This window comes from Mus caroli, chromosome 14 (genome assembly GCF_900094665.2).
Source record: "Mus caroli chromosome 14, CAROLI_EIJ_v1.1, whole genome shotgun sequence".
NCBI lineage: Eukaryota > Metazoa > Chordata > Mammalia > Rodentia > Muridae > Mus > Mus caroli.
Genome location: NC_034583.1, coordinates 86,676,281 through 86,693,569, shown reverse-complemented (window position 1 = coordinate 86,693,569; position 17,289 = coordinate 86,676,281). Strand labels below are relative to the sequence as shown.

General features: G+C 36.7%; 1 protein-coding gene across 1 annotated transcript in view; it reads left to right on the top strand.

Moving 5' to 3' along the window:
• Klhl1 (kelch like family member 1) overlaps nt 1-17,289 on the top strand; it is a 369,504-nt gene that overhangs the window by 194,031 nt on the left and 158,184 nt on the right. The window contains exon 5 of the mRNA XM_021181703.1: nt 14,356-14,568. Within this exon, the coding sequence (XP_021037362.1) occupies nt 14,356-14,568 (213 nt within the window). The remainder of the gene's footprint in view (nt 1-14,355; nt 14,569-17,289) is intronic.

Below are 17,289 nucleotides of genomic sequence, written 5' to 3'. Positions count from 1 at the left end.
GGTAACTTGTTATAGCAGAATATAAATCTTGGCTTTAAGAATAAACTTAAAAATTATTTAAGAAAATTTTTAAATTGGGCATCTGTAATATTTTGAGAAACATTGAGTAGCCAGCTGTGTATGGAGACTCTATACAGTGCCAGTTTGAGACCTGGTATCTTATGTTTTCATACATGCCTTCATTTCAATCAACTACAGCTTCCAATTATATCAAGGATCCATTTTTTTCATATCAATGTTGTATTTAATGCCTTTGGATTATATATTTTCAATGTATTATATATATTACAATGAAAATTCTTCATTTTTCTGATGGCTAAATTAATGGCATATAGTGAATTGGTTTTTGATAAAGTTGAGAAATAGAATCAATGAACTTTTAGGAAGATAAGTTCTCTTTATTTTAATTATTTTTTCTAAAAGGGTAATGTTTTATCAGTTTCTACCTTAAATTTTTAAACCAATTTTGTGATTTTGCCTCTTAAAATCGTGCTACTCCACGTACAATGAACCATGTGCCTTTGAGTAGGGAGAGTGACATATCAGTCCTATTTCTGTCTGAGCATTTTGTAATCTCCTTTCTTCTTCACAGTGACCATTTATGGGTACTGAAGTTAACTGCCATCTACTGTAAAGTAGGGAATGACTACACAGAATCAATATTTTCCAGACAAAGCAAAACAGTTGGTCATAGTAACTCACAGGATTTTGATTATATAAACAAGACCTGTGTAAACTCAACCCTGATAAAATCCCAGTATGCAGAGAAGTGGGTACAGTGTTTCACTTCTTGCTCAAGAGCTATTGACAATTTCTGGGAGATGAATATTGGGTTTGTTTAACAGCTTTCTCATATGTAGACCATAGACTAGTGGAATATCACACATTCAAAAAATTAAAATATGTAAACACAGGTAGATATTAAAGGAGGAATTATATTTGGAAGAATAGGGTATGGAAATATGATCAAAATATATTTTATGATCTAATTTTATGATTTGGCTGTTGGTCTCTGCACTTGCTTTTATCAGTTTGCTGAATGAAACCTCTCAGATGACAACTGGGCTAGGTAATAATCTATTTGTATAGTAGAATATCATTAGAAATCATTTCCCTCACTTTTTCCCAGTCATGTTTAGTTCTATCCTGGGTCTCTGTGCCATATAGCCTGTAGTTTCTGTCCAGGAAGACAGTATTAGGCATTGACTCCTCTTGTGGCTGGGGATTCAAAATAGACAAGTAGTTGATTAGCTTGTCCCACAAGCTCTATACCACCATAGCCCCAACAAATACTGCAGGCAGAACAAATTGAAGGTCAAGGGTTGTTTATGGTGCTGTTGCTGGAACTGTGACACAGTCCTACAACTAGAGCCCTTGTCTGCTTACTAAAGATGTCTAGTTCAGACTCTCTATCCCTCATTACTAGGAGTCCTAATTAGGGTCAGCCATAAAGACTGCAGGGAGTTTGCACTATACTTAGTTTATACCTTTTAATAAGAAGTCACTTCGTTTTCTGATATTTCTAATTCATTATATAGCTTAAGCAATAATTTAGTAGTGGGATTCCACAGAGCTAAGTCTGTTTATATTGCAAAAGGCTTAAACCAGTCATCTTTCTACAATACAAAAAATAAGAGTGATGTCCATCATATGTCTTTTTACTAATATTAAGTAAATATTGGTTTTTATCAGTACCTTTCCTTTATAGAAATGAAACATGGGATGCAAAAGAAGCTATGGATAAATTCATAGCTATTGAAAGGAATGAATTTATGAAATTCCTAGGCAAATGGATGGACCTGGAGGCCATCATCCTGAGTGAGGTAACCCAATCACAAAAGAACTCACATGATATGTACTCACTGATAAGTGGATATTAGCCCAGAAACTTAGAATACACAAGATACTAGATACAATTTGCAAAACACATGAAACTGAAGAAGAACGAAGACCAAAGTGTGGACACTTTGCCCATTCTTAGAATTGGGAGCAAAACACTCATGGAAGGAGTTACAGAGACACAGTTTGGAGCTGAGACGAAAGGATGGGCCATCTAGAAACTGCCACACCCGGGAATCCATCCCATGATCAGCCTCCAAACGCTGACACCATTACATACACTAGCAAAATTTTGCTGAAAGGACCCAGATATAGCTGTCTCTTGTGAGGCTATGCCGGGGCCTAGCAAACACAGAAGTGGATGCTCACAGTCAGCTATTGGATGGATCACAGGGCCCCCAATGGAGGAGCTAGAGAAAGTACCCAAGGAGTTAAAGGGATCTGCAACCCTATAGGTGGAACAACAATATGAACTAACCAGTACCCCCTGGAGCTCATGTCTCTAGCTGCATGTGTATCAGAAGATGGCCTACTCAGCCATCACTGGAAAGAGAGGCCCATTGGTCTTGCAAACTTTATATGCCGCAGTAGAGGGAACACCAGGGCCAAGAAGTGGGAGTGGGGGGGGGAGGAGGAGGGTATGGGGAACTTTCGGGATAGCATTTGAAATTTGAAATGTATATAAAGAAAATATCTAATAATAATAATAATAATAATAATAATAAAGAAGCTATGGATAATACACCATTCAGAATACCACACATAATATAAAATATATTGATGTAACTCTAACCAGGCAAGTAAAAGACAAAAACTTCAAGTCTCTGAAGAAAGAAATTCAAGAAAATATTAGAAGATTGAAAGATCTTCCATGCTAATGGATCAGTAGGATTAACATTAAAATTGGCCTTCGTACCAAAATCAATCTATAGATTCAGTGGAATTCTCATCAAAATTCCAATACAATGCTTTTCAGACCATAAAGAAAAATTCTCAATTTCAAATGGAAAACCAAAAACACACGATAGCTAAAATATTCCAGTACAATAAAAGAACTTCTGGAAGAATCAACATCTCTGATTTCAAGCTGTTTATAGAGCAAAGTAAGAAAAAAATGGATGGTATAATAGAAACACATAGGTTGATTATGAAATCAAATCAAAGACCCAGAAATGAACTCACACACTTATGTACATTTGATTTTTCACAAAGAAGCCAAAACCGTACAATGGAAAAGAGAGAGCATCTTCAAAAATTATGCTGGTCTAACTGGATGTCTGGAGGTAGAAGAATGAAAGTAGATTCTTATTTATTATCCTGTAGAAAACACATGTTCAAGAGTTTCAAAGACTTCAATGTAAGACCAGATAAAGTGAATCTAATAAAACAGATATTTGGAAATAGTCTTCATATTATTGGTACAGGATACAACTTCCTGAACAGGACACATTTAGCTCAGGAACTATGATCAACAATTAGCAAATGGGATTTTTTTTCTGATTTTATAGTCTTTTTTTTATTATTAAGACATTTTTATTAGATATTTTCTTCATTTACATTTCAAATGCAATCCCCAAAGCTCCCTATATCCTCCCCCTGCCCTGCTCCCCAACCCATCCACTCCCACTTCCTAGCCCTGGCATTCCCCTGTACTGGGGCATATGATCTTCACAACACCAATGGCTTCTCCTCCCATTGATGGCCGACTACACCACCCTCTGCCACATATGCAACTAGAGACACAGCTCTGGGGGGTAATGGTTAGTTCATATTGTTGTTCCTCCTATAAGGTTGCAGACACCTTTAGCTCCTTGGGTACTTTCTCTAGCTCCTTCATTAGGGGCCCTGTGTTCCATCCAATAGATGACCATGAGAATCCACTTCTGTATTTGGCAGGCATTGACATAGCCTCACAAGAGAGAGCTATGACTGAGATGGAAGGAAAGACCAATCAGAGACTGCACCACCCAAAGATCCATCCCATATACAACCACCAAACCCAGATACTATTGCATAAACAAATGGGATCTTATGAAACTGAAAAGCTTCTGTAATTGGCAGCATCTCAGAAAATTTAGAATGATTCTATCTCAAGACACAGTTATACCACTCCTTTGTGTATACCTTTCTAAGTTAGAGTTTTATTGCTGTGAACAGACACCATGACTAATGCAAATTTTATAAAGGACAACATTTAATTGAGGCTGGCTTACAGGTTCAGAGGTTCAGTCCTTTATTATCAAGGAATTAGCATGGCAGCATCCAGGCAGACATAAGTGGGAGAGGATCTCACAGTTCTACATCTTCATCTAAAGGTTGTTAGCAGAATTCTGGCTTCCTGGTAGGTAGGATCAGGTCATAAGTCTATTCCAACAGAGATACAACTTCTATTAATGCAACTCCCTGGGCTGAGCATATCCCACCCTCATATTAGCTTTATATGTAATAGCCTGAAACTGGAATCAACCAAGAATGAATGTGCTATATTTCAAACTGAAGAATGCGGTATATTTACAAAGTAGAATACTATTCAGCTGTTAAAAACCAGGACATCAGCCAGTACTGTTGTGGATGGCCCTGATGATACCTGTATTTTTATGTTAATTCTGCTTTTCCTGGAGGAATTGTATGTAATAAGCAATGAACCACATACTCAGGTGACTTTTGTGAACCTTACCCCTAGTGAATAAAAGGACCAACCACTGGGCAAGTAGGTGTGACTTCTGGGTTGGACTTAGGAAGAGAGGGAGCAGGAGAGAGTTAGGAGGTTTTGGACTGTTATAGCATAAGGACAAAAAGGAAGCTGATAGTGTTTCCTGGTTTCAATGGTAGATCCACCAGGCTTTGCCACTGGAGGATCTAGATTGAATATGACTTACAATATTAGGATTCTAGTTGTTGTGCCAATTGATTGGGTTACCGATGATTTTGAACTAAGTTTGTATGGTGTTTTCCTTCACAAGGAGGCTTGACTAGGGGCCAGAGAAAAGGGTATGGCAGCAAAGCATGGATTTGCCTGATGTGCACCCCATAAGGACATGGGAGTTTTGAAGCCTGGTGCTGCTGGCTTGGTAGCAACCCACCAGTGGGAACTTGACAAGCTGGGTGGAGAGATAAGAGCAGGCCAACCATTGCCTGAAAATGAATGGTTGGCCAGCCTGCCTGGGCCATTCTTTTTAATATTTCTCGCAACATAGTAATATATCCAACTTTCTGAGGAAGTGCCCGAATGATTTCCAGAGTGGTTGTACCAGCTTGCAATCTCACCAGCAATGGAGGAGTGTTCTTTCTCCACATCTTTACCAGCATCTGTCTTCACCTAAGTTTTTGATCTTAGCCATTCTGACTAGTGTGAAGTGGAATCTCAGGGTTGCTTTGAATTATACTTCCCTGATGACTAAGATGTTGAACATTTCTTTAGGTGCTTCTCAGACATTCCACATTCCTCAGTCGAGAATTCTTTGTTTAGCTCTATATGTCATTTTTAATAGGGTTATTTGGTTGTCTAGAGTTTAACTTCTTGAGGTCTTTGTATATATTGGATATTAGCCCTCTATCAGATATAAGATTGGTAAAGATATTTTTCCAGTCTGTTGGTTGACATTTTGTCCTATTGACAGTGTTCTTTGCCGTACAGAAGCTTTGCAATTTTATGAGGTCCCATTTATCAATTCTTCATCTTAGATCATAAGCCATTGGTGTTCTGGTCAGGAAAATGTTCCTGTGCCCATGTGTTTAAAGCTCTTTCCCACCTTTTCCTCTATTAGTTTCAATGTGGATGCTGGGAAGTGCTCACTGACGGGAACCTGGTATGGCTGTCTCCTGAGAGGCTCTGCCAGAGCCTGAAAAATACCGAGGCGGATGCTCACAACCAACCATTGGTGTTAGTACAGGGTCCCTGATGAAGAAATTGGAGAAGAGACTGAAGGAGCTGAGGGGGTTTGCAAACCCATGGGTGGAGCAACAGTGTCAATTGGCCAGGCCCCTTGGAAATCCTAGGGACTGGACCACCAACCAAAGACTACACATGGAGGGGGAAATGGCTCTGGCCACATAAGTGGCAGAGGATGGCCTTTTTGCACATCAGTGGGAGGAGAAGCCCTTGGGCCTGAGGGATTTGATACCCCAGTGTAAGGGAATGCCATGGCAGGAAGGCAGAAGTGGGAGGATGGTTAGGGGAGCACCTTCACAGTGTCAGGGGGAGAGGGGATGGGATATGGTGGTTTCTGGAGGGGATACCTGCAAAGAAGATATCAGTCGAAATGTAAATAAAGAAAAAATCCAATAAAAGGGGGGAAAAGAAGTACCAGTTTAAAAAAAAAAAAAAAAACAAGCAAGCAAGCAAGCAAGCAAGCAAGCAAGCAAGCAAGAGCATTATGAATTTTGCAGCAAATGGATGGAACTAGAAAAAACAAAATCATCCTGAGTGAGGTATCCCAGATCCAAAATGGCATGCGTGGTATGTTCTCACTTGTAAGTGGATATTAGCCATAAAATATAGAATAACAACACTATAATCCACAGATGCAAAGAAATCAAATAACAAAGGGGTCTAAGAGATGATGTCTGAATATGTCTCAGAAGTAGAAATGAAATAGATATCAAAGGTGGATGGTGGGAGGGAACTGGGTGGTAACGCGGATGCAGAGGGGAGCAGAGTAGTGGTTGGGACTGGGTGTAGGGAGGGGCAGAAGAAAGAGAAAGGACATTGGAGTTAGGGTGATATCTTAAGGACTGACAGAGACCTAAGATCGGTGTAGAGTCTCCAGGGAATCTATGTAGGCAATTCAACAATGGGAGATTTGGAGTCTAAAGAGACCACTCCCTGTAGTCAGGCAGGACTCCCAGTGGAGGGATAAGTACAGCCACCTACCCACAGAACCTTAAACTCATGACATGTCCTGCCTACAAAAAAAATGCAGGGAAAAAGGCAGAGCAGAGATTGAGTAAATATGCAGCCAATGGCTGTCCCAAATTGAGACACATTTCATTGCAAGAACTAATCACTGACACTGTTAAATGATACTCTGCTATGCTTGCAGACAGGATCCTACCAGAAATGTTTTCTGAGAGGCTCCACCCAGCAGGCAATGAAACCAGATGCAGAGACCCATAGCCAAACAGTAGATGGAGATCTGGGAATCTTATGGAAGAGTTGGGGAAAAGAATTGAGGGAACCAAAGAGGATATGGACTCCACAGGAAGACCAAGGAAGGCATTGGACAGTTTGTTTTAAAGCCTCTTTCTCATATCAGAAGCCAGTCTACTTAAGATCACTTTGCCAATGAGTAGCAATGATGAGATCTAAGGATTGCACAGATCTCCAGAGTAAGTCTGTCATAATCATCAGAACACATCTTGGAACTCAGAAACACCAAGAACTTAACCAATATCAAGGTCAGTAGTGGATAATGGAGGTTTATGCCTGTTGTACAAATCAGATCAAGGCAGTAAATGAAACTATAGTTACCGAGGATAAGCAGAAATAAATCACCCAATAGTAATATAGTTAAAGGTTATGCTGTGTACTTAATAAAATGTGAGGTTACAGGAAGGATGAAATGCAATTTTTAATTCAAGTCCTGACTTAAACAACAACATGAATATATCTGAGTTCCTCTGAGCCAAGAATGTCATGTAAAGGACAAGGTGTGGAAATATTACCACTCAATGTGAAATTCTAGGGCAGTGTACAAGAGTGTGCATCAGTATTCAAATTAAAGGATGACAAACAACCCAAAGCCCATGGGGAAAAAAGTAATATGTGAAAAGGTTAGAATCTTGATAGCAATATCTTAGTTTTAACAGTATTAAAATGATGTTTTAAACATAGATTGGGCTCAGTATAAGGAATGAGAAAGATGTCAAAAGAACCAAGAGTTGCCTCCTGTGACCTCTGAAAGGCTAAAGTTTTGTCCCATAATTACTTTTGTGTCTCCAGTCACAGAAGGGAGAAGCCTCATCTCCCAGTTACAGAGAAAGGTAATGCTTCCTACAAAAGGGAGTGAAAGTTTGATCTTGATCTTGGAAAAGTTGAATCATAAAATATTTTAAGCCATTTAAAGTTTTGCATAACAGAGTTTGAAGGCAGTATACATTTAATGATATTACACCCAAGTTTGACATTATCTCATGTATATGTACTAAATCTCAACAACGGCAAATAGTTGTATTTTATGCTTTACCCATAGAATAGCACATTTTTCACAGCACAAATTTCAGAAGAGGTCATCTTTGATAAAATAGCTTTAACAATTTTGAATGAATGGATACTACATACTCTCAGACTTTATAACACATATAGTGTACTTTTACCGAGCTATTAAGTACCCCATGACACAATTTTAATCAATGGCATAAAGTGTTAATAATATGAATAAATGAAAGGATATGTGTTTGAGTGCAGTAGAACTTCTAATGGAAAGATGATATCTTAAGTTAACCACAGTAATATATAATGTGTAGCCTGAAATTTTAGGATCAGAACCTTGATTAACTATTAATGAAATTTAAATTGTTGGGAAGTTTTGAACAATAAGATATATACACTATTTATGTGCATATTTTAAGTATGTCTTAATATTAAATTGATGATTTTAAAGTAAGAAACTTGCATCCTTAGGCTTCATAGCTTTCATAATTATGATTCCTATTGCTCTGAACATACATGACAATACTTTTTAAATTTTATTTTATTTTATTTTATTTTATTTTATTTTATTTTATTTTATTTTCATTCTAGTTGTCGTGCCCCTATCTCCCCTTCTACAGATCTTCATCCAATTCCTCCTTCCCCTTGCCTCTGAGATGGTGCCCCCCCCCACCAGACCTCCCACTTCCCTGGGGTATCAAGTCTCTTCAGGATTAAGATCATTTTCTTCCACTGAGGCCAGGCAGGCAGACCTCCTCTGCTATATAAGTGGCAGGGGCCTCAGACTGGCCAATGTCTGGTTGGTGGCAAAGTCTTTGGTAGCTCCCTAGCGTCTGGATTAGTTGAGACTGCTAGTCTCTCTATGGCGTCATCCTTCCCTTCAGGTTCTTCAATCCTTCCCCTAATCTAGCCATAGGGGTTTCTGACTTCAGTCCAATGGTTGGGTGCATGTATCTGCATTCTTGTAAAGGAAAACCTTTAATTGGGGCTTGCTTACAGTTCAGAGGTTAGGTGGGACTCATGGTGGCATGCTGGTAGACATGGATCTGGAGAAGAAACTGCAATTCTTACATCTTGATCTGCAGGCAGTAGAAAAGAGTGTGAGCCATTGAGCCTGGATTTGAACATCTGAGACCTCACCCCCACCCTCACAGTGACACACTTCCTCCAACAAAAATCACACCCACTCCAACAAAGCCACTCCTCCTAATATTACCATTCCCTATAGGCCAAGAATGCAAACACATTTGTCTGTGGGGGCCATAAATATTCAAACTACCACAATAGCCATTGCTATTATCCACTGAATCATCTCTATCACTCAGGATCTACTTTATTCCACTTAACCTAATATTATTCTTGATGTTCAGCTAATACTTTATGATGGCATGGAAATGTGATATTTATATTTAAATTTCAAAAAAGTATTGATGTTAATTTATGTTTACAAAAGTATAACAAAGTGCAAGCAATCAGACTTAAAAGAGAGAGTAATGAACCTTTGAAGATACTTTTATGCTAAATTCAAGAAATATAAAACAAAAATACTATTTTTTTCTTTGTAGCAGTGGGATGAAACTTGCATATGCTAAACGAGCATCTCTTATATTGAACCACATCCCCTCGCTCATTTTAACTTTTATTGTACTGTAGCATCAGACATTTTGTTTAGAATTCACTTTTTCCCTTTCTGTATCAATTACCCAGAACCATATATAAGACTGTTAAGAGAAAATTTTGTGTAAAATGTAGAAATTCCAAAAAATATACAGTCTTTCAGGACTTTCTGTATAATATGTTCTTAATGTGTAAAACATAAGGAAACTTGTTTTAAATTTATAAGACCTGATAAATCAAACATGTGTATTTAAAAATTCCAGGAACAAAATTGCAATTTTCACAGAAATATTTTAGGAAAAATAACATTGGAAGGGGACTTAGTAGAGAGAAGAGGGGAACAAAGGGCATTTTAGAGCTTTTGGATATGTAAAAACATAGATTTTAATTGATATAGGCATATAACACAAGATGTGATAACTAATATGTCTCAAAACACATCCATATCACAGGATATTTTTTCCATCAGCATCAAGATTTTGCAAAGATCTTAGTAGGATTACAAAGATACGAAGTTATATGGATTTTATCTGAATTAGGAGCGGTTCTATGAGAAAAGAAAAGTGTCTATAGTGATAGTAAATGAAACTATTACCAGAACTGTCGGAAAAGAAATCAAACTATAAAAGGCTGCATTCTTCCTGCCAGATTAATTTCAATCTGACTCTAAGTTTCCTAGAGGCTAAATAAAAAGAGAAATCTGATCAATTTCATAATTTACAGCATCCATGATAAAGGAAAAGCAATTTACTCAGGAGAAGTGCAATTATTCTTGCTACTAAATCCTGTAAGAATTTCCCCCAAGGGTCATCATAAAGAGGACACTATAAAATATAATGAAATATGCCTTGAACAAAATCTTTATGACAGACACCACTAAGTGTTTCACAGAGTGATTTTTATTGTGTTCTTTATTTTATACCTACAGTATAACTATACAATTTGGGGTATAGTTTAATAATGGCAGACATGTTTGAGTAAAAGAAAAAGCAAAGAGAACAAAGTTGCTTTCTACATTCCTCTAAACTGTGATTTTCTTCCTTCATCTCTTCATAGAAACATGGTAGTAATAATGTACAAAATACATGGTATATTAACTCAATAAATAGTTATATAATATCTATAAAATATTATAAAATTCCAGAAAAAACAAGAATGTAAAATAATTTTCCAAAACATTGAATCTGCTTTTCTGTGATGCCCAATAGTAGAGATATATTAATTTATTGATACTTTGTATTTAGATATAATTTGTGTGAGTAAGTAGCATAAGGCCTGATGCAGGGGTTAAAAACATACTGTTAAAGTTAATGGTACTTCCAGCCCAGAAATACAATTGATTCTTGATCCAGGGTTCTTGCTAATTTAAATATGACTGGAACCTAAAATGAAGATGCACATTCATTAGATAATCGATCAAATCTAGTTAAGCATTACTGTTGTCTCTTGTCTATTTTTTGGTCCCTAAGTCTCACTCTACTACAGGTGTTGTGTGGGATTTTAGAGACTTCTACCTTTAGCATTTTTTTTTTACAATTACTCATTAAATGTCTCATCTGTCTTCTTTGGATTTATCTCAAAAGCTATGGGAGGAAGTGGCTAATAGAAAGGTAAGCTCGGAATCTGTGTATCTCAAATGTACACCACATACCATAAGCTTCCTGCTTTGAATGGAAGACTGTGTATGACACTTGAGCCCTTGACTACTTTGTACTGCTACTACAGGTTTTTTTTTTCAATAATATATTATTAGTTGCCCTATTCAGGACATATATACTGGTCCTGTGCTATTTTTGAGGCTCTATCCCAAGATCTTGTATTATTTCATTAAATTACATTATTTATTTACATTTCAAAAGTTGCCCTCCTTCCTCTTCCCTGAGTTCTTCATCCCATCCCCTCACCCCCGTCTCTGAGAGGGTGCTCCCCAACCTGTTCATTTCACCCCTATCTGCATCCCTCTTCCCTGGAGCACCAAGTCTCTACAAGATTAATCTCATCCTCTCCCACCGAGTTCAGATAAGGCAGTCCTCTGCTACACCTATACTGGGGGCCACAAACTAGTTCCTTGGTTTTGGTTTATTTTCTGGGAGCTCTTAGGGGTCCAGAATAGTTGAAATTCTTGTTCTTCCTATTGGGGTGCAATCTCATTCAGTTGAGCTGACACCCTCAAGTAGGATTTACTGAACGAGGCAGAATCAGTAGGATCTTGAGTTAGAGGCCAGCCTGGACTATACCAAGACCTTAATGTTCAGGGTTTTATAAATTAAGGTGATAAGACTTCTTGTGATTAGACCCCTAAGTTACATAATGGGTATTTTTTGTTCTTCTTGTCATCTCCAAGAAAAGAATTTGGTCAATGGACACAGCAAAGTTAAACAACTCAGAGACTCCTCCAAAGAGAGATTTTCGTGGGCTTTGTAAAAGGAAAAGTGGACAACACAGTTTTTTCTATTGTGGATTAAAATGATGTCTTAATTCACATTAATGGAGTGAATTATGTAGTTATTTTGTGAAATAACCATTTCTACCTTCTAGATCATGATGGCTCAGATCTCTCTTTTATGTTGTCTTCCCGTGATACAGAAAACTTGACAAGAAGAATGAGGTGAAGACATGTTTTGTTTCTCAGTCTAGGCAAATGCCAAATTGCCATTGCTTTTGATGTAGAGGGGACAAGTTTTCTGAAGTCTCTAGGACAGCTTACCACAAAAAACCATTCTATATATGAGGAGTCATAGCTGTTAAGCTTCTGTTTCCTTGATCATCTCATATATTACTCCACTTTTGATGCTGATCAAAGTCCTGTCATGCATATTTTTACGTTAATTTGTTATCTGTAATATTGAGCTTTAACACTGAAGGCTGAGCTTGGGGTTTTGTAATAGCTCAATAGGCTAAACAAATAAGAAAGTGGCTTTAGCTATATTCTCAGTGTCTGTACCCAAAGTTCCACCCATCGTGTGCATCTTCAGTTGCGCTACCACATCAAAGTTCAGGTTGCTGTTTGGCAATTACTGTAGCATGTCTGGAAGGGCAATGTGTTGTGGGAATCTATTTGGGTCTTAGCTCCATAAAGTTGACTGACTATTTGGCTTAAAGACATACAGGTGGCTTTTGAGTTTATTTACATACACATACATACATACATACATACATACATACATACATACATACATACATGCTTGTTTACCTACTTACTTACACACGGATTGTGACAGGGTCTCATGAAACCAATCCTAGTCAGCCTCATACACACCATGTAGCTAAGATTGACCCTTACTTCTTGATCATCCTGAGTCCACCAACCAACTATTGCAACTGTGTATAAGCACCACGACTTCTGGGTTCTTGAATTAGATCTTGATGTGTGACAGGGACAAGGGAAACAAAGTTGCTAAATGCCATTTTAAATACTGGAGTAAGTGACGATACGCTAAATAAAATGACAGAAGGAAGAGTGTGTAATTTATCAACTTCAGCAGAAGTAAGGAAATTAATTAATTGTAATTAGAAGGCATCACACTGTAGAAACTAAAAGTTTAAGGAGTCCTTAAAAGAAAACCACCTCGAAGATGGTATACTCATTTAAATCCATGTTGGCTTTATTATAGGAGATTTAATTAAGAAACTCAGAGTAGACACAGGAAGATCCATTGGGAGAAAATACAAGCCGAATGAACATAAATAGGTATCAAAATTAGCCCAAATTAATGGCTAATGGTACCTGGAATTTCATTTTTCTCCAAGGATGGGGATATTGAAAGGTTACCTATTCTTCAATAACAGAGAGCAGGGAAGAGAGACGAATTTGATCAAAACACATTATCATCGTTTAAAGTTGCTCAAACAATAAAGGATAATTCAAGTTGCTAACCTTCAAGTGTTCTGTTTAATCTGTATAAGTCGTTTCTTTAATTCCTTTTATTGTTTGGATTTTAAGATAATTGCCAAGAGGCTATTTAAAACAAAGCATCCAAGACTGTATTGTATTATTGAGTGAGGAGCTCTAAGTAGAACCTCCCAGATCTTATTTATTCACCTCCCGAGGTGGATCCTATTATTTAGGAATGGTCCTTTGAAATGACTATATTAACTCCAAGGCCACGTCTGGCTATATGCTTATGAGTCTTAATATATTTGTGATTTCGAATACAATCGAGAACAAATTTTATCATAAATAATATTTAAAAAACATAAACAACAACAGCAACCATTTAATCCAAAGAAGTTGTCATAAGAGGATATAATTTTAAGAGACAGTGGTGAGTGGAGCTCCTATGACTGTATAGCTTCTATGGTTTCTCAGATGTCTTTCTTCCCATTCCAAATAAACAACCAAGCTATCTTGTTTTCTATTTCTCTTCATAATGCAGTGCCATTTTCTTATTTATGTATGTGTATTTGAGCCTTTGAAAGTGTGAAATGTTATTCTTTTCATATTTGCTAAACCTTAGATAGTAGTACACTTGAAACTTTCACATTTAATCACTGAGTACATTCTGCCTAACAAAGCTGTGCATTATAATCCTCCAGTTATTACAAGATTTCTGCTGCCTTGGATACATTTACACTTCAATTACAATTACAATGCTTTCTTCTTAACAGCTTCTTGTTTCTGAAGGATGAGTCTCAAGGATTATGTTATAATGAGAACAAAGGTTATTGACTGCTTTTCACATTTTTCTCTGAAATGCTTTGCCAGCTACACAGGAGTGAATTTATGCCAAGATCTTTTCTCCCCACAGGAAAACATAATGGAAGTAATCAGAAATCAAGAGTTTTTACTCCTTCCAGCTGAAGAGCTCCATAAACTACTGGCCAGTGATGATGTAAATGTTCCTGATGAAGAGACCATTTTCCATGCACTGATGATGTGGGTCAAGTATGACATGCAGCGGAGATGCAGCGACCTGAGTATGCTCCTTGCCTTCATAAGATTGCCCCTGCTTCCACCACAGGTAATTTTGTGCACTTCTATGGCAATGTGTGCAATACTAAAAATCCCTGCATTATAAGCAAACATTGCAACATGGCTTTAATTATTTTACAGCATTTTCTGAGTTTAATGAGGTACTACATTCAAATTAGGTAAGGTCATAAAAATTTATGGGTGAAGGATCATAGATCTAAATTTCATCTCTCTCTGTGTGTGTATTAGTACTTGCTTTTAACATTATGATAAACTTTAATTTTGAGACAAGATTTTACATTATAAATTTTTATTTTACTGCATGCATATTCAGTTAGATAACAAATTTATACTTACTACAGCATCTATTATCTATTTTCTGTTTATCAGTTATCTGTATATATATATTAAAACTTAAGACATGTTCAGCATAAGGGAGATTATGTCTGGTACTGGAAAACTAGATAATTACCCATGGCCAGTGAACTCACGGACCTTGAAAGAGAACTTAAAGCTATCATTTTACTAAGCAGGCATGAGCTCTGACTACATTCTAAATACTCTCTTCTATGTTTTTATACTCTCTTTAAATGTGATTTATGATGAAGTAATGTGATAATCCTTTGGTGGAAACATATATTCTTCATATTTTTAAATTCATTTGGATGACATTTCAAAATTAACAATGGGATCCAATATATTCTTGAATGGTAGAAACTTATAAGACAACTTATCAATTAGTATTATAGAACCTTTGTTAATTAGAGATAAGGAAACAGAAACCCATTAACTTACTCTACGAATGAGGACAGAGGGTAAAAGCAAGGATAAGAATTTCTAAAAGTTGACATAACCTTGAAATAAATTCAAACTCACCGTTCTTTGGTTATTAAAAATCATCTTAGAAATCATAAAAATATTCAATAACCAATTTTAACTAGAACTCAGTACCTTAGAAACTCAAAACCATGAGTTGGAAGTATCACATGCTTTAAGTTAGATTTTGTGAAGAAAATACACTAGTTTCACATGATCTAATTGTAATCTATCTTCACTGAGTTGTAACAGTACAAGACTGATCTACATGCAGCAAATTTAATCTAGGATGTATACTTTCTGTTATTGTCAAAGAATCAAATTAAAAGTGGAATAGACCACTGATATACTATGTGGAATTATCAAAGGAGACCAAGCCTTTACCATTCATTCATCATATTTATGTAGATATAAACCACCATAGAATATATCAGAGTATAAAGTAAGAAATTTTAAAAATAATGAAAATGAGAAGCTATGAAATCATAACGATGAATTGAAATTTTTGGCAAAATTTAAAATTGGAAAATTGAAAGTATATCTATGCCAAAATTGGAAAGCAGTTGAAGTTTATAAGGGAATAGCTGTCTTCCATTTAGTTATTGATGCTAATTAGGGACTAAAATTACAGCCAATGGATTTAGATCTTTCCTCTGAATAAATGATAAGAATTTGCTTTGATACAAATCTTGTTAAAGAAAAGGAGACATATATTTAGGTAAGAAGACAATGAATACATTGTGATTCTCAGTACTGGATATTTCCAAAGTATCTTCTTTTCCTTTGACACTAAGAATTCTCAAGTACTATAGCCTCTGTATTGGCAGTCAAAGATAGTGATAACAGTGACCACTGATAGGTTCAAGGATATTAAGCACACACACAGACACACACAAAAAAGATTAATTGGTAGATTGATTATCTTTTTCTTTTATCTGGCCATTAATACTAACCCAGTTTCACTATTTGTTGAAATGGGGATTTTGAAGGTAAAGTGGTATTCAAGATTTATCAGCAATCTGCTGGACAGTTTGCCTCTTTTTTTATAATCCCAGGACTTAGAAGGTTGAAACAGAAGAAGTTTAAAGTTGGGTGGGAGAGTTAACTATTTATTTTTTAGGCTGCACCATGTATATTGTGGTGTTATTTATTGGGAAAGATGGAGGGGTAGGAATAACAGAGAATTATGGCTAAGATTGTGGTAAAATACTGTCTTCTAATCGTCTCCTCACCATTCCTATACTCTACTGTCATCAGAAATGCATAAATATTTGTTCCAATATATTTTCATTAAATTGATATATCAGAAAATCAATACTTTATATCGTTGTTCCTCCTATAGGTTTGCAGACCCCTTTAGCTCCTTGGGTACTTTCTCTAGCTTCTTCATTAGGGGCCCTGTGTTCCATCCAATAGATGACTGTGAGCATCCACTTCTGTATTTGCCAGGCATTGGCATAGACTCACAAGAGACAGCTATGTCAGGGTCCTGTCTCCCCAGAGTTGTGTCCCTAGTTGCGTATGTAGCAGAGGATGACCTAGTCAGCCATCAATGGGAGAAAAGTCCCTTGGTATTGCAATGATCAAATGCCCCAGTACAGAAGAATGCCAGGGCCAGGAAGTGGGTTGGAGAGCAGGGCCGGAGGAGGGTATAGGGGGTTTTGGGGATAGCATTTGAAATGTAAATGAAGAAAATATCTAATAAAAAATGTAAAGGCTTAAAAAAAGAATATCAGGAAGCTAAGTAGCAAAGAAAGAAAGAAAGAAAGAAAGAAAAGGAAAGGAAAGGAAAGGAAAGGAAAGGAAAGGAAAGGAAAGGAAAGGAAAGGAAAGGAAAGGAAAGGAAAGAAAAGAAAAGAAAAGAAAAGAAAAGAAAAGAAAAGAAAAGAAAAGAAAAGAAAAGAAAAGAAAAGAAAGAAAAGCAATACTTAAACTGTCAGATTGTTCTCTGGAC